At 33.9% G+C, this 23,197-nt stretch overlaps 1 protein-coding gene across 5 annotated transcripts in view; it reads right to left on the bottom strand.

The window, feature by feature from the left end:
* Nucleotides 1-23,197, bottom strand: part of ADGRB3 (adhesion G protein-coupled receptor B3) — a 510,634-nt gene that overhangs the window by 265,699 nt on the left and 221,738 nt on the right. For all 5 annotated transcript variants that reach the window (XM_072408480.1, XM_072408481.1, XM_072408479.1 and 2 more), the window contains 3 exons: nucleotides 13,332-13,496; nucleotides 4,619-4,783; nucleotides 1,693-1,857 (listed from right to left, as the gene is read on the bottom strand). In XM_072408480.1, the coding sequence (XP_072264581.1) occupies nucleotides 1,693-1,857; nucleotides 4,619-4,783; nucleotides 13,332-13,496 (495 nt within the window). The remainder of the gene's footprint in view (nucleotides 1-1,692; nucleotides 1,858-4,618; nucleotides 4,784-13,331; nucleotides 13,497-23,197) is intronic.

Genomic DNA, 23,197 nt, shown 5'->3' with positions numbered 1-23,197 from the left:
ACCAATTGGACTATTCTTCTCTGACCTTTGGCGTTAACAAGGCATTTTAAACGCAATAACTGCCCCTAAACCCTATAAATGGTTGTGTGAGAAAATCCCATCAGATCAGCAGTGGCTAAATTGTTTTTTTTTTTTTTTTACCCATAGATAAAGAAAAAAATGACATAGTTAATCTAGCTACATACAACATTGGGTAACTGGGTGATGGGTAACCGACAACCTACATAAATATTGAATATCAGCAAGGAATGTAATCCTGTATCACTGTCTGTATTAGTCTGTCATTTGCAAACCCTATTTAATGTACAGCGCTGCGTAATATGTTGGCGCTATATAAATCCTGTTTAATAATAATAATAATAATAATAATTTCAGGTCTAATAACCTGGCTCTGGACCAACAGATCACTAGCCAAAGTTCATGTTATTGACTATCAAATTCTCCAAACAGTATGCATTTTGTAAGCCGTGCTCTGCTATCTATGTAAGAGGTAAAGTGATGATTAAGTATGTGTTAACTCCTGTATTATCACAGGGAGTTTAATATTTCATTCACAACACATTTATTTTCATGTATTGGGTTATTTATGAACTTTGTGGACAGCCATATCCCAACACATTCATAATAAATTAGGTAATGGACCCCCTACTGTGAGATATAAGCCTACAAGGAATTCTTAAAGAAATCCAAACTTTAATAAAAGAACAAGGCCCCAGCTAAGTCTTTAAATACTAGCCGTGATAGTCTAGTGAGTTCATGATCAGAAAGTGAAGTTTTGCTGTTTAAATAAATAGTGTATTTGTGGTTATTATTTAGTGATTTAAAATTGTTGATTGATTGATTACCCACTTTAAATGTGATGTAAATAATTTCTCCCCAAGACAACTGCAGCTATTGCAGGCTGTAGGCACTTCTGTTTTTTCTTTTTTTTAATCACAGGCTAGCATAGTATAGAGAACTAGAGTGGAAGACGTCAATTGCTGAGTGGAACAAATCAAGTTCAGTCTGTCATAGTCATGAGAGGGAAGAGATCTAGCACAACCGGAAAGTGATAAACTTTGTCCCGCATTGAAATAATTTTGTACAGATCAATCACATAAGTTATCTTTGTAATAAGTAATACCTGATTGTTTTTCCCTGACAGAAAATAAATGAATACAATACAATTACAAACATTTTAATCAACAATGTTTATCAACTTATACTCTTAGTTAGGGGCCATTGCTCTCAAACTTACCATCTCAGTTAGTGCTGATTTCTGAAAGATCATATAAATTATAAGAATGTTTGGTGGCAGCACAAACGTTCCTAACTTCACCATGGGTGAATTATGGGTATTCCTGCTCTTATCTTGCATGCATTTTAGGTGTTCTTATTGCATAATCTTTAAGCATAATAAGCTTAACTTTCATCAGAGACAAATAGTAAGGCCAAAAAAGCCTTTGAGAACTGAAAAAACTACTACAAAAATCATATCATTGCAATCTCCAGGAGCCCCTGGAAATCAATCAGTAATAAAGCTTTGAAGGACCGACCAAAAACTAAAATATCAACTAAAATGGTACCGCGTACATTGCCTTATTTTTTCTCTTTATCCCATTATATTATATATTTCCATCATAGAGATATATAAGATTACTTTAAATTCAATTGAAAGCACTGCAAAGTTCACAAAGTCTATGGTATACTCACCAGGGCATCTCTGTTCATTACATCTTCTAATATCTTCACCAGAGCCTTCACATTGCTGACCAGTTATAGATACTCCCTGGCACGTTCGAATTCTTTTCTCCCAGCCCCCATCGCATGATCTTGAACAACCACTCCATGGTCCCCACTGATTCCACTGACCATTAGCTGCACGGAAAAAGGTAATACAGAAATTACAAATACAACAAAGAATCCTGTGTTTTGCAGAATTTACACACATTTTCCTAATAGTTTTCTGAAAAGAACTACATTTAAACAAAATATTGACCATGCCCAGGCAATCATATTGTCCTATCCCTCTACTGAAGTATACAATTCTTTTTTAACCTCCCTAGCGGTAACCCCGAGTGTGACTCGGGGTAAAAAAAAGTTGCTAAAAGCGATAACCGCGGAAAATTCAAAATCCATTTGCATTGCATTCAATACAAAATAACTGTATTGAATGCAATACATTGGATTTATATGTGTTAAAGCGGTACACTGTTTTCAAGAACATTTATTTTACAGTATATATATTAGTATAAGTATAATATGTAATTTAAAAAAAAGAATATAATTTTTTTTTTTAAATATATAGATTTATTATTTTTACATGCTTTTGTGTTTCAAACTTTATTATACTGTATTATACATTTTCATGAAAAACAATGTACTGCTTTTAGACATAAAAGTCCGGAAAGAAATTAACTGCTAGGGAGGATAATTTAAATTGTCCAACAAATCCCTTTGGTTTCATGGGGAAACTATAATTAAAAAAGAAAAGTAAACATTTAAACAAAATTTGAAACAACTAACTACAAAGGAAGATTAATTATTTAGTTGCTCTGAGTCTAAATTACAAGTATGTTATAAAACCAAGAAGGAAATGTTTATTTGTTGGTTATAACAAGTCAGGCAGTATGACTAACTCCCGCACTTTGCTTTTGTATGGGAGCATCCTGCTATGTAAAACTGCTCAGTCTCTTCCTCTCATTAAGCAGACCGCCTGGCCATATATTTACCCCCTTCATTAGCAGCTTGTACTGGATAGACCTATTGTGTCCCTCTTATAGTTATGTGTCAGTTTTACAGCTACTTACTAAGTGAAGGCTATGTGCAGCATAGTGTCACTGCTATGCTTACAAGGTAATGCATGGTCATGATTCACAGAAAATTAATTTATACTCTCTTTGGCTGTTGAGAAATATATTTACATACATACTCAAGTATAAACCAAGAAAATTTTGCCTTTATTATGCCAATAGAAAAAAGAATACCAGTTTATATGTGGGTGACACATAGTGGCATATCCTGGAAGTGCATTTATCTCTGGGTTGACAAATCAGAACTTTCAAAGACAAGCTGTTTGTGACACTTTACATGAGGACACATCACTACTTACTGGTGGCCAAAAATAATGCACAAAAAGAACATTTAGGATCACTTGACCAACCACAAGCAACAAAGTGCAATATACTGTAACATGTAAAAGAGGGAACAAAGATGAGTCCATGTGACACACCATAAATGGTTTAATTCACATTTTGTTTTTTATTGGCATTTCTGTTTTAAGTATTCACAGTAATGGCTGTTTTTGTACCCTAGGTTTAAAGGTTTCAAGTATATACTATAAGTAAGGCTAAAATGCCTGCTGTTTATGGTATTGGAAAATATTTCTAAGTATCTACCAATAATTCTCTTTACTATATGCATGTACTCCATCTCTTCACTGAGAAAGTTGTAAAGAAAATGGTAACAGGTCCAAATTTCAGTAAGGATGCACAGATGTAGTGCTACCTTTCTTGGTTAGTTGTCTCACAGTCTTTCAGATCAAAGCAGTTTCTTGAATCTGTCCCTATAAGTTCTACAGAAATAATACTACTTATTTTTTATGGTTTACAAGCAGTGAACTTAAATGTAAGCCAGACCTAAACACAGAAGAAGTTTTAGGGAAATTACATTTCACATTAGATTATTTGTGTTTGTACATTTCATATAACTTGCTGATGCTCAAAACATTGTATGACTTATGTCATTTAAACTCTTAAATTCTAAGTTATGTAACAATGCATATCTATGTTCACCTTTCTACAAACTTTATTATTATCAAGAGTATGCTCTGTGACCTTTGACAAAGGAGCACAGTACTAACAAATTCATGGGCTAATTTGAACAACACCAGCAACTATTGATGGCCATAGGGGAACACCAGTTGAGGGGATCTTACTAATTATTAGCAACAACAAATCCCTAGAGTCCAACCTTGCTGACTTTTAATAGGCCTAGTAAATCTAAGAAAGGAAAATACACGTTGTAATTATTTATTGTCTGATAGGTCACACAAAGGTCAAATATAATGGTAATATCACTCACAAATGTACAAGAATTTTTTATTGCCTGTGCCAATTTAATGTATCCTGTGTGAAAAAATGTGGGCAAGAATATAATGTATTACCAATATGATGACCCTCAAAATGAGGTTATATCCTTAATAATTATGTACAGAAAAAAAGTGACAACACCATAAAGTAGGCCTGTTCATGTAAATGAAGCTATTCAGTTTCCAAATGATAATAGCTCAACACTGTAAACTCATAGAAGAGGCTTCATTTAATAAAATAATAATAAAAATATTATCTTGCTTTGTGTCAAATGAAACTATTTGTTGATACAGATTTATCACAGATTTCATTGGGTGTTCTCCTTATATTACACTGTTGCAGTTGTATCAAAATGCTTCACCTATTAAAATTAATGATACCAATGTAGCCATAAAAACACAATAACTTGCAGTATTACAAACTATAAAAGTGATGTATTTCTTCAATTTTATTCTCTTTTCATCTATAAAACCTACATGAGATAATATATTTTATTTATAGCATTCTTCAAAGTTGTATGGTTAATTGATTGGTGTCCAGATATTTACCTGTGCACTCCTGATTGTGACATTCTCTTGTTTCACTATAAGGTCCTTTGCAGTCTGAGCCACCATGGGATGCTGGTGTGCATTCTCGTTGTCTTGTCTGCGTACCATTGGAACATGTCACTGAACACTGGCTCCAAGAACTCCACTCCTGCCATAGACCATCCACTGAAAAAAAAACAAGCAGACAAAGAAATCAATATTTCTAGCAGCTGATCCATCAATAAAGAAATATTTTACATAGATAGCATTATTGTCAGGACATAGACTCTTAAAACAGATGTTGTACGCATCCAAAATTGCAAACTGTACACTGGTATTTGTTTAATCTAAACATAAACTGAAAAAAACAAGATGAAAAGCTTTTACGTAATACAAATCATGACAGGTGATTTATTATATTGTATTTATTTGCGGATAAACCGTGAATTTGTAGCTTTTTATTTGAAGTTCAGGTTTATTTTTTTTTTGGCCACTGGTGTTTAAATTGTAAAATAGTGATTTAGGCTGCAGCATTTATTACCACAATTTGGTCATTTGCAGCTCTTTATTTACATACTTGGTACACTTTACATTAAATATGTTCTCCTGTGTAAGGCACCCCAAGCTGTAGGATTATACTCACTTATGTAAATTATTAGACATAAAGCTCCAATAGGATGAGTAATAGCCTTGGAATAAAAATCGTATGTGCTCACGGCACAGTATCCACTTGGGAAGACCATAGTGCTAGCCGGCAGTAGTGTATTAACTTAAGATATGCATTTAATAACAACCCTGAGAATTTAAGCTTAATAAATAATTGGAATCATGCAAGCCATGCTTAAGCTAAAGATTGCTAGGTTGGGGAACCTGGCCAAATATCAATGGGGGCAAAAAATGCACAGCATTTCAGCTCTCTGCACCTCTTTAATTACGTTATTTGGGCCCTGGAATAGGTGGGGGCCCAGATCACTTTGTGCTAAATCTTGCCCTGGCTGATTTTGATGAGCTATTGTCTGCTATCCATTTTGCTATGGTTGGTCAGGGATTAGATTACAGTCAAATGCCATCAGATGATCAACCCACTCAAATAGTTATTTGTTGAATACACTGTATTTAAAAATATTTGTGTGTAATTAATGTTTACTGCATGTTTTGTAAATGGGATTCTGAAGTTACCTTAACAACTGTTTACCAAACAATCAGAATCACCCTACCTATATAACCTTGTTACCAGCCATACCTCTGAATATCAAGTACACACAAATCTCTGCAAGTTTATTAATGTAAGCATAGTGTATGGTTCCGCTGAATCCAGATCTGTAAGAATTTTCATTTATTGTTACAGCATAACTCCCTGTGCAGTTAGCGATCTAGTTAATATGTCTAAAGATAACAACAGTACTTTAAGAAAATTAGCTAGAAAATTGCTTTTTTATCTTGTTTGCTTTCCCGTGGACAATAAAATCTTTTTTTCTTTATTTTCAAGATGGTGTCATCAGTGAAAAAGTATATAAAGGATAAACTATTTTTTATTTGTTCTTTTTTAAGGATGTAGGGTCATAAAAAAGGCTTGTGCTGGCCGATTGCTTATTTTAAACCTAGATAATTGCCTGCAAGAAAAGATTATAACAGAGCTTTGTAACTGGTATATTGCTGTAAAACACAAAGGGCACTGCTTCTGTACTGTCACTGCTTAAACCGGAAAAATACTCCAAATGTGTTTTCTCTCTCATAAATGTTAGCAGTACTGCATGTCATTTCACTATAGTCTTAGAGCAGGTGCAAAAGTTTTTATGGTAAAAGCAAATAATGTATTTTTTCATTACTTATGTTGGATATGAAGTGAGTACATCTGCTACGCTTTAGCCTAAAATAAAATTCTAGCTTATTACCACATGTTGCAGTCCTAATCCATCCTCTGTAGGGCCGAGTGATATATGTCCTTGCCAGCTGGCCTCAATACCTACAGACAATTTCTGTAGGCAGATTATCATTATACCCATGTGTTATGGTGGCTTTGTGCCAGTCATTTGGCCCTTTTGTTTTCTAAACAGCATGAAAGTGAGCAAAGATGAATAATATAAGTAGGGCTTTTATTTATGTGCTGTGTTTATGTTTCGAGTGCAAAAAAAATCATTTTAAATCATGCAAATAGATTGTCATCTCCCTCCTCCCCATTTTTCCCACTGTCTGTATAGGTATATGTATGTATATAATATATTCTGTGTGCAATTATTGGTCCACAAAAAGACACATTTATGTCTTTGCTCACTGTACTCAAAAATATCTCTGCCTCCCTACCACCCTGATACTCTCAGTGCCCTGCACCTTCCTATACCCGAATGTTGCGGCTGCTGTTAAGAAAAGAAAGCACAGTCTAAGTCTAGAGAGCCTGAGCTTGATTTACCAAGGGTTCTGTGAATCCTGCTTCAAGTATGGCAAATCTGAATTTAGAAATACATGCAATAAAATAAAAGTTATTTTCAATATATTCTAATAGGGATAACTTCTGCCAAAAAGTATTAATTGGGCACTATAAAAGACATGCACCAATGCAAAATACATTTCTTGCCTTACAGCTCTGTGTCTTACTCTTCAGGAAGTTGATGGGTAAAAGGAAGCAAGTGCAACCGCATTCAACTTGTTTCCATTTGCTGTGAGCTACAGTTGGAAGCGGTGGCATTCAAGTCAATAGAAGTGGCTGGCTGCTCAAGGGTTTGTTACATGCAGCAACTGAGGCTGCACTCTACCACATCTGCACAATGAACTACCCCAACTACCCTAAATTGCATGCACAGTGGTTCCCCAACATTCATGCAGGTCTGAAATTAGTCCTAAGGGGCAGCTTCGCTCAGATGGAAGTAATCGGCCAATTATTGGATAAGACTGTTTGTTATTGATGGCCAGTTTTTAGAATAAGGAAACCACAGACCATACATCAGAGTAAAATTTGCCAACCAAAGATGACTTTATATAATGGAGTGTAGGTCAAAATATACTGCAAGTGTCACAGTTCTGCATTTGATATTCTGAGGTTCTTAGCACCTAGAACTGTCTTTGATGCCTTCGGATCTCATGGCATTGTTGGTGGAAATCTGCACACCTCTTCATACCAACATGCACCTTTCAGAATAAAGTTAACATTTACCTTTAAAAGACCTGTTTGCATAATACGCTATATATACACAGCTATAATAGCACTCTTGTTGGCTAAGTGCACCTCTTTTAACACTTATGTAGGTAAATGTGCTGCTTTTATACCGGTCATTTCACTAGCTTATACACTTTGTATGTCTTCTAGTTATATGCAGCTTTTAAAGCACTCTCTCATTTACATTATAGCACTCATTTCATTGCCTCATATAGTGTGTGAGCTTGCAGCACTCCTATTGCAATGTGCAGCTCTTATACCATCATTCAGGGTTATACAGTGTCCCAGATCTCTATCTTTGTCACTGTTTGGCTCTTATAACACGCTGTCTTTATTAGTGTGTAGCCTTAAAAGGACATATATATGTATATTTTTTTATTCTGTGTTCCATTCTATTTCATCAGTAGACATACTCAGTGTAAACTAAGGAATCTATCTACTTATATATCTGTTACATTCCTTTGAATGTCAAAGAGTCATAACACATTCTTTTAGTAATGTATTTCTATGCACAATGCCAGCTCACAAAAGCCAATAAACTAATGGAAACGCTATGCACAAAAGGTCAAGCTATACAAGGACTCACGCTGCCTTGTCTAAACTTTGATGCTGGCACAACAAATAACGTGAAAAGTTTTTAAAACAGTTTGTCAAAGCAGATTTGTTTATTGTAAGCATCAAAATTGCACAAATGTTGAAATCCTGAAAAAAAGCCCTGAACCTCTGATTTTTGTGCAATATCTAAAAAAACAAAAAAAAATTAAACAAAAAACTAAAACAAAGTAAACTAAAACTAAATTAAAAAAAAAACATACCAAATTTTAAACTGTTTACAAATCTACAGGATGCACCTCCGTTAATCAAAGCTAAAACATAAAGTAGTACTAATAAGTATATAGTAGTAAGTATTAGTATTAGTAAGTACTAGTATAATCTAATTCCAGTTTTCATAAGTTTGCTATGGTAAGGTTCTCCGATAAAACATAAATTACGCATACCAAACCATAGGCAGGCGTGTTTTACTAACTATCTAGTAGTGAATTTATTTCTTTAAAAGAATAAAGAGAATTGTTTAAAGCAAAAAGGTGCTTCATGATTCACTGATGAAATAATAATAATTATTATTCTGAGAAAGGAATGTCTATGTTTTCAAGCAACAAGACCAGCTCAGCTCCCCAACACCATGTTATGATTAGTAGTTATAGTCTGCAAGAATTCAAAAACTATTTAGGCCAATCTTTTACAACCAGGATTTTGTGGACCCCTAGGGTTCCTTTGGAGATTTCCATTGACCACAAATGTAAGGAGCATTCTTTCCACCAACCTTTCCACCTATACAATGTAGTTCTTTGAGATTGGACTGGTACTTTTAGAATACCTTACATTTTTTTACATTGGTAAAGTCTGTATTACACTGTATCTCAGATGAAAATGTATGCACAACAATGATTTAGAGTTTTTATATATATATTTGCTTTTCTAAGCAACAATAATTGGCTAGTGATGTGAACGAGTTGGGTGCCACATGCAAAGCTCTTGAAGTCTTACATACAAAGTATAGAAAGCTTGCTAAAAAGGAGGGGAGGCTGTGCTTCTACATTGACAATAATCACACAGCACGGGCCAACTATGAAAATGACAAATAACTAGCTCTTGAATTTTGATTGTTGACAGCTTACTGCGTCTGGAGCTTAAATAACTAAATACCTTGTGATACATGGCAAATTCAGACACTGCAATTTATTTTGAGGAATATTACTGGCAATATTAAACCAGCAATAATAGAACTGTGAACTTATTAAGTTACTAAAGTAAAAGAGGAAACATAGCTCTGGGCACACAAGTGCGGGTCTCTCAGTAACACGAGACCTAAGGCGATTACCTCACCCTTAGGCTTTTGGCTGCTTGTTCCTACTGGGGGGACCTAGGAACGAAGAAAGCAATAGAATTTGGATTGCTACTATAGTTTCTTCTTACTAGATCCAGTTTGTCAAGAAGTTGAAAAAAAATGGGTGATGTAAAGATTACTGTCTGTAAATTGTATCCAGCTCTAACCATAGGCGAAACCTTAATGGAAAATAGGTGTCAGTCCTATAAGTCAGTGCAGGCTCTGACAAGATGACATTATTTGTAAGAAACAAAAATTCCCAAAAATTAAATGCGTAGTTCTTTAACTCCAGTGAACATCCAATGGTATGGGCAGGGATCAGTTGGAAGGTAGTCTAACGGGAAACGAGCAGCATCAGGTGACAAGGTTGCTCTTCCACAAATATAGCTTTGTGCGAAATGTGAGTAAGCATTGACTGTAAAACAAGGAGTGTCTAGGTGAATAATGCAGCCTACAAGACCTGTAGGATGCAATAATTTAATTTCCGATTGCTGTGTTTTAATGAGATGATCATTTACAGAGCTCAGTGGGTGTCATTTACTAAACCAATAGCACATATGCTGTCATAATAATGCATTCATGTAGCAACCTGAAAAACCTAATCTTATTCTGACAGTATTATCTATGCACCCATAAGTCGCTCAGACATACACACATCTGGTAGAGTGTCATTGTGGCACTCCCTGATAAACGTGGTTTGCTTAGTAATGTACATTGTATGTTCCAAATATAAACCATCTTAGCACTGCTGTATCTGAAAGGGAAATGTGATTTTCTCCGCTGTTTTGGGGGCTATTTGCCATCTGCTAGATATCTGGCATGAGTGTTTCATGCAATTACGGAACTGCATGATATGAGCACTGATATTACTAAAGGTGACTGTGAAAAACTGCTGAAGGGCAAAAATACTATAGTTTGTGTTATGCAGAAAATACCCAATTAAGCCTATGTATTTCATACTGCACAAATGTGTAAGTATGTATACAGTATTCCATATACCACTGCTTGCAGGGATTCCGTTGATAAACATTTATTCATATACTTCCCGATTAGTTTACGCATTACAGTGTTTAGGGCATTTGGAACTTTTTTAGTTTAGCCCATGCACATTGTATACTTTAAACTATTTTCACTATAATTTTACTATAAAATTAAACTGACTCAACTGAATAAAATGTCAATCCATTTTGTTCCAGTATTGGATAGAGAAAAGGGAAGATGAGAGCTTTGTTAGGTTTTCACTACTACCTGTTCTTCATTGGACAGATTTTTTTTTATCATTTCCTTTGCTGCTCATAATGGTTTCAGCAGACAGGTGAGGAAAAAATTATCAACAGGGATACAGATAGAGATAAAAGTTTGTTACACGTTCTAAACACAAATAATGCTATTTTCTGGTGAGCAATCTGTTCGCTTGATTCATAAAGGTGGCAATCAGCTGAAAAGATTGCCTTTATTCAGCAGGATCAACAGTTTTAGTAGATAGTTTGGTGGGGAGTTAACTTTCCACAATCACCATTACTTGCCTAACAAAGGTGCAACTACTTCATACAAAACTGATGTCCCCAGATGCTTTTCACCCTCATGTACGAACAAAACAAAAATCAGTTATTCATTTATCCTATTTTAGCTGATGTCATATCAATGTTTAAAAAACATAAAATGCTGGGACCCAGAAATCACAATCCAATATGCGTTTCTATGCTGTAAAGTACAATTCAGATAGCAGCTGTACTTGGACCACAGAGCAAAAATTTCATAACACGCACTGGAAAGGCATGTAGAAGGATTTCTTCTCACACATTGGCTCTCTTTGAAGTTTTTCAACATTGTGACAGGACCACTTGAAAGGACAGATGTCAAATGGTGATTGCAAGGGGGTATAATAAACATGGGATAACATTACCAGTGGGACACTAAAAGGGTAACCCTTGGGTCCAATTCCTTTTATCAGTGAGCCAGTATGTGGATTTGCAAAAAAAGTCACAATTTTTGTCATCTTAATAAAACTTAATATTAGAGTCACACAAAAAGTAATTGATAAAATGCTAACATTGGGTTGATACTTCAGGTGCCAATATAAAGGTTGAAAATGTCAAGGTATTCCCCTTGGCTATGCGTATTGCATTGTCTTCTTCAATTTAAATGGACCATATTTGGGTAAAACAGAGCAGATAAACAATTGGTAAATACTGGCTATATAGGAGATAAGCAGCAATGCTAATACTGGAGAGAAAGAACCAAAAGAACCTATAAAAAGATATAATATTTCCATGTGAAACGCACCATAGATTCAAGAAGATTGTGTTCTACCTTTTTTTGGACCATAACTGTCGCTGAAATTAAAGAACATTCAATAAAGAATGCTATGTAACCATAGTGTTATAAAGTCAGGGAAGTAGCTTCCTTACTTTTAAGTAATACATTTGGGTATGATATGCCTAATGACGAGATTTACATTTTGCTGTAGATGATCCCAGGATAATGATTTGTCTTTTATTATACAACTCAAAGATGCTTACAAATCTAGCACCTGGTAAAAGTTTTAGTATGTGTATTTCTCCATCATTTCTGTAAAAGGTTTTCTCGATTAAAGCTTTATCTCTGCCTGCCCAGCTATTAATACTAATAATGTCATTACGGCTAACAGTCGAGCTTTAGATCTGCTTTTGGACTATATAATTGCTGTTAGGCATATTATAGAGCATGGGGAGGGAAGATCATTGTCACTGAGTTGAAGGAAAAAGACTGCCCTGGTAAAAGAAACAAAGCAGATATAAGAAAAAACTATATGTATGTATAAATGTGTATGGAAAAACCTAACTAACTTAACTAACTAAATTTTCATTTATGTACATCATATGCTGGGAGAGTTTTGGGGGTAAACAACATATTTCTTGTTAAGTCGTCACAGTAATTTGGCTTGACTGAGGCTAGGCTACAACATGACTTTAATCTCTTGCTGTTCACTTGACAAAGTTAACTATCATATTGCAAGGGAATTTTTACTCATCTTAGTGAATGCGATGAGGAACATTCCTCTTGTAAACAATACCCATACATGTGCAAGGAAATGTGTAAATACCACGATTTTTGGTTGCATATGAATGAATGGTTGAAGTCTTCAAAGCTTTATCTGAATAATTGGACTATGTGTTTAGTTCCTTGCATGGTCAAAATTTATTTTACTAAATAAAAAGTCTAAACTCTTTTAGTCAATCAACCCTATTTGTTTGTATTAGTAGCAGGTGATATTTTTTGTGTGTGGCCCCAGCTTTACACATATTACAACTATGACAAATTGATGTAACATTTTGGAAAGACATTAGTAAAGTTGTAAATGATGTAAATTTCGAGAAACATCATAAAGCTTTTTAAAATTATTAATACTCATAATAATCCTAGTACATTTAAAGAAAGATTGCTAATGTCAAATACAAAAAACATAACACAGATGATCAAACTTACTGTAAATACAAGCAAAACCTAAACAGATATTCGGCTGCACTCATTGTACTGTATCTGTTGAAGCTAATATGATGCTGACCCTATTATTCTTTGTAACAAGTGCAGGTCAAGATAAAGTATTCCTGACTTATCTCTGAGACAGATACTGTATATCCATCCATCACCTGACCAAATACACTCATTCCACACTCTTGAACAATAAAATATATGTCCAGCCATCTCACCAGGGCAAAGAGCAATATTGCAAGGCTTATGCTGAATTTCTGGTCCACCACACAGTCTTCCCCCGTACTGTGGAGGAGTGCAGGTTCTTGTCCTTGTTCTTTGGCCTTTTCCGCACGTAAAGGAGCATAAACTCCAAGGTGACCATTCTTCCCAGACTCCATTTACTGCAACACATCAAGGATATATCATTAGAAATAAAGAACTGTGAAGTAAGGTAATGTTTTTCATCATATATGAAAATCAATTATATTATGACTGAAGTGAATAAAAGAAATGTATGACATTTATTAACTATTAAACATTACTATGGTCTTAAAGAACAAGAACACACAAGAATGACAGTTACATATTGTGAAAGGGATACCAAAATCAATCACAATGGCATTTAATAGGACAAAGTTGAAGTTTATAATGCATCATGTGACCCATATTGACCAATGTGATTTAAGTGTACTGAATATTCTGGTTCATCTGGGTTACTGTATTGTGCACATTGCTAAACTTGTTTATAAAGTACCCACACATTGCAACTTTCAAATGTCTATGTAAAAATGTCGGGGTTATGTAAGAAAAGAAGAGAATGAGTAAATAGGTGCAAAGGTAGCTGAACTACATATATAAATATTGTTTAGCACATCAGAGATTAGTAATGTTTTTCATCTAATCTATGGCCAATTACACACTAATGGTCTCCAGACATTTCTTTGTGGCTGACATCTGCCCAATCAACAGCCACAACCAAAATGACTAAATATTTTGGTGCTTTTATTGGATAGTTGAAGGGCAGTTGTCAACTGCTCCTATTTATTCTCTATAGAGTAGTAGTACCAGACTACCTGTGGCTAAGAAGTAGTAACTGCATTGTTCCCAACTATCCCTGTGAACTAACTTTGACATGGCTTTGGCTAGGAATACGCAAGCAATTTTTTCTCTTTTGCTGCTTACGGTGACAATGGTCTCCTGAAAAAATAAGGGTTGGCTTTGAATAGATTTTAAAACATATTACCAAAAATAGGTAATGAAAGAAGCATAATTTACATGTAATGACCCTTTATTGTTAGTTTTTATTTATTAAAACAATGGTACATAAACAGTGTCTGATCGAAAAATGCCTAAAGCCTGAAACAGATGTGTAAAAATTGTCACTGGAAGGAAAGATAATAATTGTTTCTATAATAATTATCATATCCCCTCGTCTCTTCTCAAGGTAGAATAGATGCAGCTAATCTCTGTACATTTCTCAATGTCCTTGGCCACTTGGTTACCCAATCATACAGTACATTCAGATCAGCTTGTAGATTGTTGATTATAGACAACCTCTCAATAAATTTAATTGTGAAACAATGAGTGAGTTGGGAATCTAGTTTAGAATGGCACAGAACTTCAGAAAAAAAAATGTCCTTAAATGTGTATCACGTTGTTAGGGGTCCTAACAGCTTCCAACAATCAGACTTAGTGCCATGCATCGTGCAGTCCTTAGTCGTTGGAAAGGATCGTGAAAGATCCTTTCCAACGACGATAGTTGCACGTGTGTATGCTGCTTAAAAGGCTTTATTTAAAACCTACCACACATCTTACAATATTTGGATAACATCTCCTTTAGCTCTACTAAAACTATTTACTAAACACCTTACCTAAACAAATATTTCATTTGTATCCAATCAGATGGACTTTTGTACTACATCATTGTTAGTAGATCCAAAGAAGAGTGAACAATCAAAATGCAATCAGAGCTGTACAATGTACAATGTAAGACCAGCTGGCAGTTGTTATTGGATTTTAATATATTCACCATAAGAATTGGATACCTTTTATCAATAAATAACAATAAAAACATAATATACAACATGTACAGTATATTCCTGTTCAATGTAGAAGGGAAAGATATACCATAATGTCAGCTTCACATCTGTGTGTAGCAGTAACAAACAACACATGGTAGTATGCCATGTATAATATATAATAATTTTATCGTATGGCAGCCTGGTCACAGCATTTTCAAAAGGTGGTAGGCAATGGCAGACTGCATATTTCTTTCTGTGTATGTTCTCTGTGTTAGTTTTAAAGTTGTACTAAAATATCACCTGTTTGAAATAAGTTTGGAATATGTTTTTCTTGCTGGATTGTTAGCTGCTGGTAAAAGTTTGGTTGCCTCACCTTATAAATATATATATTGTCTAATGTGTGTTTTTTTTATAGTATTGGTATAGATAGTATACCTTGCTATCTGTTATCCAGACATTGTACGACAATGTTTAGCTCTTGGATCATGTAGACAGACAAGGCCTCAGGCCAAGTGCATTTTTAAGATCATGGAATTCAGAGACATCCTGCTATATCATAATTGCACTCTGCGGGGGCATTTTATCCCTACAGCACATGAGTGGGAACAAGACAGAAAACAAAAGGATGTACTCTTCTTGCTAATAGAGAAAAACAAAACTGCTTTCTATTAATTAGAAAGATGTTATGACTTCTGAATAAATTAGAGTACATTATGAGTAATTTATTATTCTTTCATAGTACATTAATATTTAAGACACACAAAAAAAACAAAACATTTATTATTTTCCTGTAAGTTTTAAGAGAATTTTTAATTTTTAAGTCTCAGTTCTGCACAGAGTCTGTTAACTGTCTCAGCCACTCCCAATTTATGAAATATGAAAATGTCACAGCTGTAGACAAAGGATAGACAGCAGACTCTATGTTATATCAATCCTATTTTGTCCCTTTTTCTAACTGTATCTAATTGAAATCTTCAGTCTATCAATCAAATACCCTGACTGCAGCTCTACCTTATATATATATATATATATATATATATACAAAATCATCTCCAGTCTTGAAAAAGAATTATAATTGTTCACATGTCGAACATTATTGAGGTGCTCTTCTAATTGCAGATACAGTGTGCTCTTCTGACACCACCATCTACATTAATATATACATACAAGTGTATCTCAATCTAGAGCTGTTCAATTGCATAAAAGCTTGTTGCAAGTCCCTAGTCATTATAATGCATCAGTAGCTAGATTAAGCAAGGTGTTTTAATCATTTCTGCAACAATGCCCTAAGTGATAGTTACTGAGTGAGCAATACTATAAAAGCTTGTTCACATTCACATCACAAAATACAATAATCTATTAATTTGTCCTTTCTTACTCCATATACATAGAAGTAAATTTAGCCCATTCAATGGGTCACTACAGATATTTACTGTTAGCTATCATCTACACTGTTGAATTTGTCATTATAGCATTTGCAATCTGTATTGGTTTTGCGCAAATATTAAAAAAAAAAGAAGTGTCAACATTACTTTATTTAGTTTATACTACAAAACATTTTAATGGCCCAATTCTTTTTTATTTTTAACTGGTAACTCAAATCCCTTCCTAAAATACAACAGCAACCATCAACCACAGGGTATTCATAAAACAAGATAAACCGCTACAAGATTTCATATGCTATAAAATTATTCATTTTTATGTGGAGCTGCAAGGAAGAATTAATAGATTAAAACAGTGATATATTCTGTAATAACACTAACAAAAACTTCTGTTATTGTCTTAACAAATGGTCTTTTTACAAGGACTCTTTTGCAAAACGGCGTTCAGGAAATTGCACAAAATACATCAATTATATTATATCTTCTTTGTTAAAGTCTCCTGCCACATTTACGAAATTAGATTTTGTAGGATTGGTGGAAGTTTTCTTAGAGTTGGACAAATAGATTATTTTAGTTGAATGAAATGATTCAACATGATTGATATTTACTTTGGATTTTTATTCGGCTTCATGCCATAAAAAGTAATTTTAGGTTGCACGAAAAATATTGGTCTTTATTTTTACTAATGCTACATAAGTCAAGATAATGAAAGAAACCAACTATGTTCCTTTTTAACACCAATTTTCTATATTGACTTGTTCATTAAACAGATATTGATATTGGAAAATTAGTTCTAAAAAGCTGTTAATAGTGAAGACTTTGTGATATTGTCAAAGAATGAATACAAATTAGTAGCTCATGTTAACCTATTCAAGAGCCATTGACCAAGCTTAATAACTGTAGGAATTAGATCCACATTAAAAGGAGGAATGGTCAAGGAAGAGAATATGAATCTTGCAGGGTTGTTATGGTAATGATAATAATAATGAGCCAATCAATAGTGACAAATTAAGTAAATAGCATAACTTTTACATGATTAATGCCTATCTAAAGCCAAATGTTTTTTGATTTAAAGTAAGGGATGGTAATACATATATATACCTGGAATGATTTAATTCTAAATATTATCTGCTGTTTAGATAGAGAACTGAAATAAAAAGAATGCAATATCCTTTTATTAGGGATAGTTCACGTAACCTAGTAAATAAGGTACTAGGCTGACTTAATTTATCCCATCAAATGCCAGAACATCCTGTTTTTTTATTTATTTTGCATGTGAATGAATATTTTGCAAATTTACTTATTATTACTTAAATTAATTATTTTCACCACATAAGCTAAGTGAATTATTTTTTGCACAGTGATAAATCACTATGGTAAGTGAACAGTCTAAATTGCTTAAGTAAACACCCACTGTTTATGTCTTATTGTGGAGATTTCTCTTAACTTTACACCCCAGGAGCATATATGTACATGGGAAGAAGCTTCCCCAAATTTCACTAATATACAAAGTGATGAATATCAAACTACCAAGGACAGTCATGTTTTGCCAAATTTACCCTAATATGGACAGACATCCTGTATTGGTACAGATCTTCACAGTTGAACACAGAAAGCAGTAAAAAATTTTTAATATTTCACACTCTATCTGTGTAGGGCTGATAAACAAGCTATAGTCAAACAGAAGGCATGGGACTGCCATAAAAGCATGTACGCACTGCCACAACAAGTGAATTAAGTAAAACTAAAACAGTATTTCTCCCTAACAGCACCAACATACACTAACAATTTGGCTGCAGTGGGCTTACGCTTCTGATGTAGGGTGGGCTTTTACAGTCCAATCAGATTATTGGCTCTTGTGAGTCAGCTGATAGGGCAAAGGCTGCATTATTCCTTATTTGTGATGGAAAACCTGCAAACTTTTGATCCAAAAGTTTGTGATTTGAAAACTTCACAAATTCTGAGACCACATCTATATTATGGCAAAGTAAAAGGGGAAAATTGGGGTTAAGCGAAGTAATTATTAATGTTCAATGTTAAAACTTTGACTGGCATTACTGATTACATTCATACAAGGCTTGAATGAAACCTTGATTTGGAGAATGCTGTGAGGGGTTAAAGCCACTGTTAGATTTATTTTGATTAATATTGCATTTTAAAGTATAGTAATAATAAAATAGTTTGTAAGGGAGGTTACTATTTTATAATTTTTTTTGGGGTGAGCTACGTTAATGTCATCCATCCAATCATGGACAAGGAAAAATCTTGTACGTGAGAAGCAAAGAGCCTAAATTCCTTTGTAATTTCATTTCCTTGTCCTGATCACTAATGCAAACCAAAGGTAAGGGATGGTAAAATTAAAATTTTGCTTTACCACCAAAACAAATAGAACGGGATCCCAATTCCAATGAGACTTTTGTTCATATGGCAATAATATGTCACAATAGAAAGATATCCTCATGCTTTCTAAAAGTAAAGTACACGAAGAAAAGGGAAATCTCCCATATGAGACACAAATGAAAAAAAAAAACTATTTTAACTCTACTCATACAAACAGCAAAAAAAAATTTTGCCCTCTGATATATTTATAAATCACTATTCAACACATAAAACAGGAGAAGAAAATGTGTTACTTTGCCTCCATTTGCAGTTCACCCAAAGTCATTGCAGATTAGTATGTAACTCAATGTTCTGTTTTCCCTGTGTGATTTAGCTGCATCACTGCCAAATTTGATAGATGAGTCTTTAGGAAAAGCATTTTCCTAAGCTTTGCAGCTTCTCTGCATCTGACGTTTTGTCTATGTGAATTCTACCCTGAAGCAAAACCAATCCCCCTTTCATTGATTATAAGTTGGTAATAGAATAAAAAATTAATGATATACATTGTTCTTCATGCAATCATTTTGTTGATTATAGGACAGCTCAGCTATACTGTAATCAATAGGTAGTGTTTAAGCAGGCAAGGTGTCAAGAACATAATGTATACGGCTGAGCTGGCGTCAGTAAACTGAAAACAGTGTAAAAGCTTGATCATCGGGTGTAATTATCAGAAAACTACTGTCTTAAAGCTGGTCAATAGACCAGCTTTAAGACATTTTTTTGCAAACTTTTGGAGCACTTATTTTAAATATCTTAACTTGAAAAAAGAAAATGGGTATATCACACCAGTTCCACACATCATCTACATGTCTGCCAAGATGGAGGAGATGTGCTTTTAGCACACCATTTGTAGTTGACCCTAAATACAACCAGCACTAGTTTTCAGTTGTTCCTATCACATAGCCACTCTTGGATACACTGAAAATGTTATCATTTAAGGTATACAGAAAAGTGCGTCATGCCACCAGCTTTTTGAAATGCACCACAGTCAACATTTTGCTTAGATGATCAAAAAAAGGCACATTTCATGTATTGGATTAGTGCCTCAGTGATTAAATAGTTATTTAGTTTTATTTGTTGTTAAAGAAAATTAAGGTAATCATTTTAAGGTATTTAAATATACAACAAAATATATACACTTTAAAGTCGAGTAAACTAGGATTATTAACTCTATTTACTCAGAGAATATGATTCCATTGTATATCCAAAAAATGTATCCCTGAACTGAGCAAAATGCTGTTTTTGCATAGCGTGTTTTACACTACACCATGCATAGGTTAAATAAGGATAACCTTTGCATCTTTTGCTACATAAGCAAGCTGCCCTCCAAACCATTCTGCCAGCAAGAACATCTGAATATGAGACATTCTCCTTTTGTTAATTTAAAAACTTTTAGGAAGGTTCCAAATTTTCAGCTTAAAATGGTAAGCTGTCTAGCCAGCCTTTTCGCTGACTGCAAAGAGAAGATAGCATGGACTGTGACTTCAGCGTAAGAGATAAGAGAACAATACTCCTGGGTCACTGGAAGATCTCTGTACAATATTGCAAGTGTCAAGGAGCTGGTGATTGGAAATGGTGCATAAACTTTGCTGACATGGGCATATTTTTACATTCAGTGTGTACCTTAGCAATATAACTGAGTGCTGATGTTATATTTACATAACGGGTGATATTGATGAAACCTGGCAGTAGCTTCTGTAATAACAACAGTTATTTCAAAAGCAAAGACACAAGTAAAAGAATATATATATATATATATATATATATTATTTCCTTGAAATTAAATTTATGTTAAAGAAAAATTCTATTAGAAAGGTGATATGATATACTCTAATATTTTGCAATACTGCATAGAATAACAAGCTTTTCTTGTTACGATTTAATTTCAATCCGCAGCTATCTGTGATGGTTTACTTCTGTCAAAATGTAAAATTTCTCTGTTGTGCAACTATGTCTACAATTCTTGTATATGATGATTGGAATTACCATCCTGCTGCTGGTGTGGCTAGCTCCCTGCTTTTCCATGCACAGAGCTTGATGTTAAATTACAGCCAAATCCTATATTGGGAGTTTAATCACTGGTAAATGATATGGTCAATCCCTCTTACTTCCTAAAAGGATGTCATATGTACAGCTTCTCTTTTTACTATCTAAAAACTCTTTCTCTCAGTTTAGTATAGGTGTACCCTCCACTTAATGCTTACAGAAAGTGCTAGCAAAGTCTGTATCAATGTCTACAGAGCAGGAAAAATATTTGCAAAGCTTATAGTTGACCAACAAAGTTTTAGTTTGTTATACTTTTTTGTTCTGACAGCTTGAGCATCTTTGTATTGTGTTGAGTATTGACCATTTTTTCTTATGTTTTGTCTACCGGCAAAATGTAGCAAATCTCTAGAGAGGCAGTTGTTCTGCTTTGTGCTTAACTACGTATTTATAGCCTATTTCTTCTATTTAATGTTTGCTAGATACTTTCTTTACAAAATGAATTTTTTATAAGAAATGGGGTATTCGTAGTTTTGCAAAAATCGCTTGGCTCTTAAGCAATTAAACTTATTTTTTCTTTTAACTTTAAATCTATTACAAACAAAATGACACATAAAAAGTGAAATACTTATTTAAAAGAGAGCGTACAGAAGAAAATGTGTTTGTGATAAGTGACTTTTCTGGGAAATGTGGCTGGGTCCTTGAGGCACATCAAAGTCAAGTGTCAGTGTTTGTAGATTAGTAGCCAATTGCTTCTGATAATATCAGCCCAGTGGAGGCTGTCTAGAGAGTGGTATAAAACCAGAAGGAAACTTACATGAAGTCTACAACACCAGATATCTACCACTGAGTCTACAGCCTAGGAAGAACTGATAGAATCTCAGAAAACAGACTATTTTAATCTTAAGTATTTATCGCTGAGGAATTTTACCACTGATGAAACTTTATCTTTTCTCTGCAGAAGAATATTATCAATACTTTTTTTTTTTAAAAAAAAGGATCATTGTGGTTATTGCAAATCCTAGCTACAAACATAACAACACTCCTATAATATAAATGTACATATTTTATATAGTACGGTTGAAAAGATATAACAAAATTAAGATATAACACTAATACAATATTATTATTCTATGTTATTTTTTTTAATAAAAGATAGCTATCAAAAATAAGCAAGAAAAACCTTGAGCATTTGGAGGATCAAATGTAAACTATCAACAGGAATAAATGCAGCATATATGAAAGTACCCACGTTAATAGGACACCTAATTGCATATCACAGAAGGAATCTGGTGTCATTATTAAAAATACTATCTAAAATAATTATAATATACTATGCATCCCATATATATTGTATGTTTTTATGATTTGAAGTCTAACAAAGTCAATAATTGCAGTGAGATATATAAATCTTGAAAAACCCACTCTAAATGCTTTATTCTTTACAATTCTCCCATTCTGGATATGCTAGCCTCTTTAACCCCAAACAAAGGTCCTCTGATACATTCTTTCTTTTGAATAAAGCCATGCCACTCCTTGCTCTATTTCTGTCCATTAACAATTCCTCAAGTGGTCACATTGTTTCCAGTAAGTGGATTTTATTGTAGGAATAGGTGGAGGGTAAAAAAGAAAGCAAGGCTTATTTTAAAAGAAATTTTGTTCAGATAACTATAAAGGAGAACATACACTTGTACCACTAATAAAAACCATACACATATATTGTGAGCCACCAATTGTTGATTCACTTCAATGATAGTTCTGCTAGTTGCTGAAAAATAATACAGTTTTCTGCATGTTTCTTGCTAAAAATATTGTGTACTTATTTTATAATTTTCTTTAACACTTTCTGTACACAGGACTTTCTAGTATGTTTACAACCCAGAATCAGGAAGAAAAATAGTTTTTATAACTACCTGCCAAAACAAGTTAATGGTCAGAAAAATTAAGTATTATTCTTCTGAATAAGTTATCATTTCTGTCGATAAAAACACACATTTATGGCAAAAAGCTATGATCTTGTCATATTAATATATATTCTTTGTTCATAACACTTTGTTTTTGCACAAAGTGTGCAATTCGTTTGCTGCCAAAAGAGCTTGTAGAGCTTTTTTATGGAGCAGAATGCCAGACCTCTTGGCAGTTTAGGATTATATTTTTTTAAGCAAGATAAGACATTGGCATTTTTGCTATCAATTAACATTTTAAAATATGCAATTGCAGCTATTTCTCTTAAGGGAGTATACATAGACAGATTGAGCACCTAATCACTGAAAATTAATAAAGTAATGAGGGATATGGCATTAAAACAAGTCAACAGAATATATACTGTAATTATAG

The sequence above is a fragment of the Pyxicephalus adspersus genome, chromosome 4 (genome assembly GCF_032062135.1).
Source record: "Pyxicephalus adspersus chromosome 4, UCB_Pads_2.0, whole genome shotgun sequence".
NCBI classification, from domain to species: Eukaryota; Metazoa; Chordata; class Amphibia; order Anura; family Pyxicephalidae; genus Pyxicephalus; species Pyxicephalus adspersus.
This window is presented reverse-complemented; position numbering and strand designations above follow the sequence as displayed.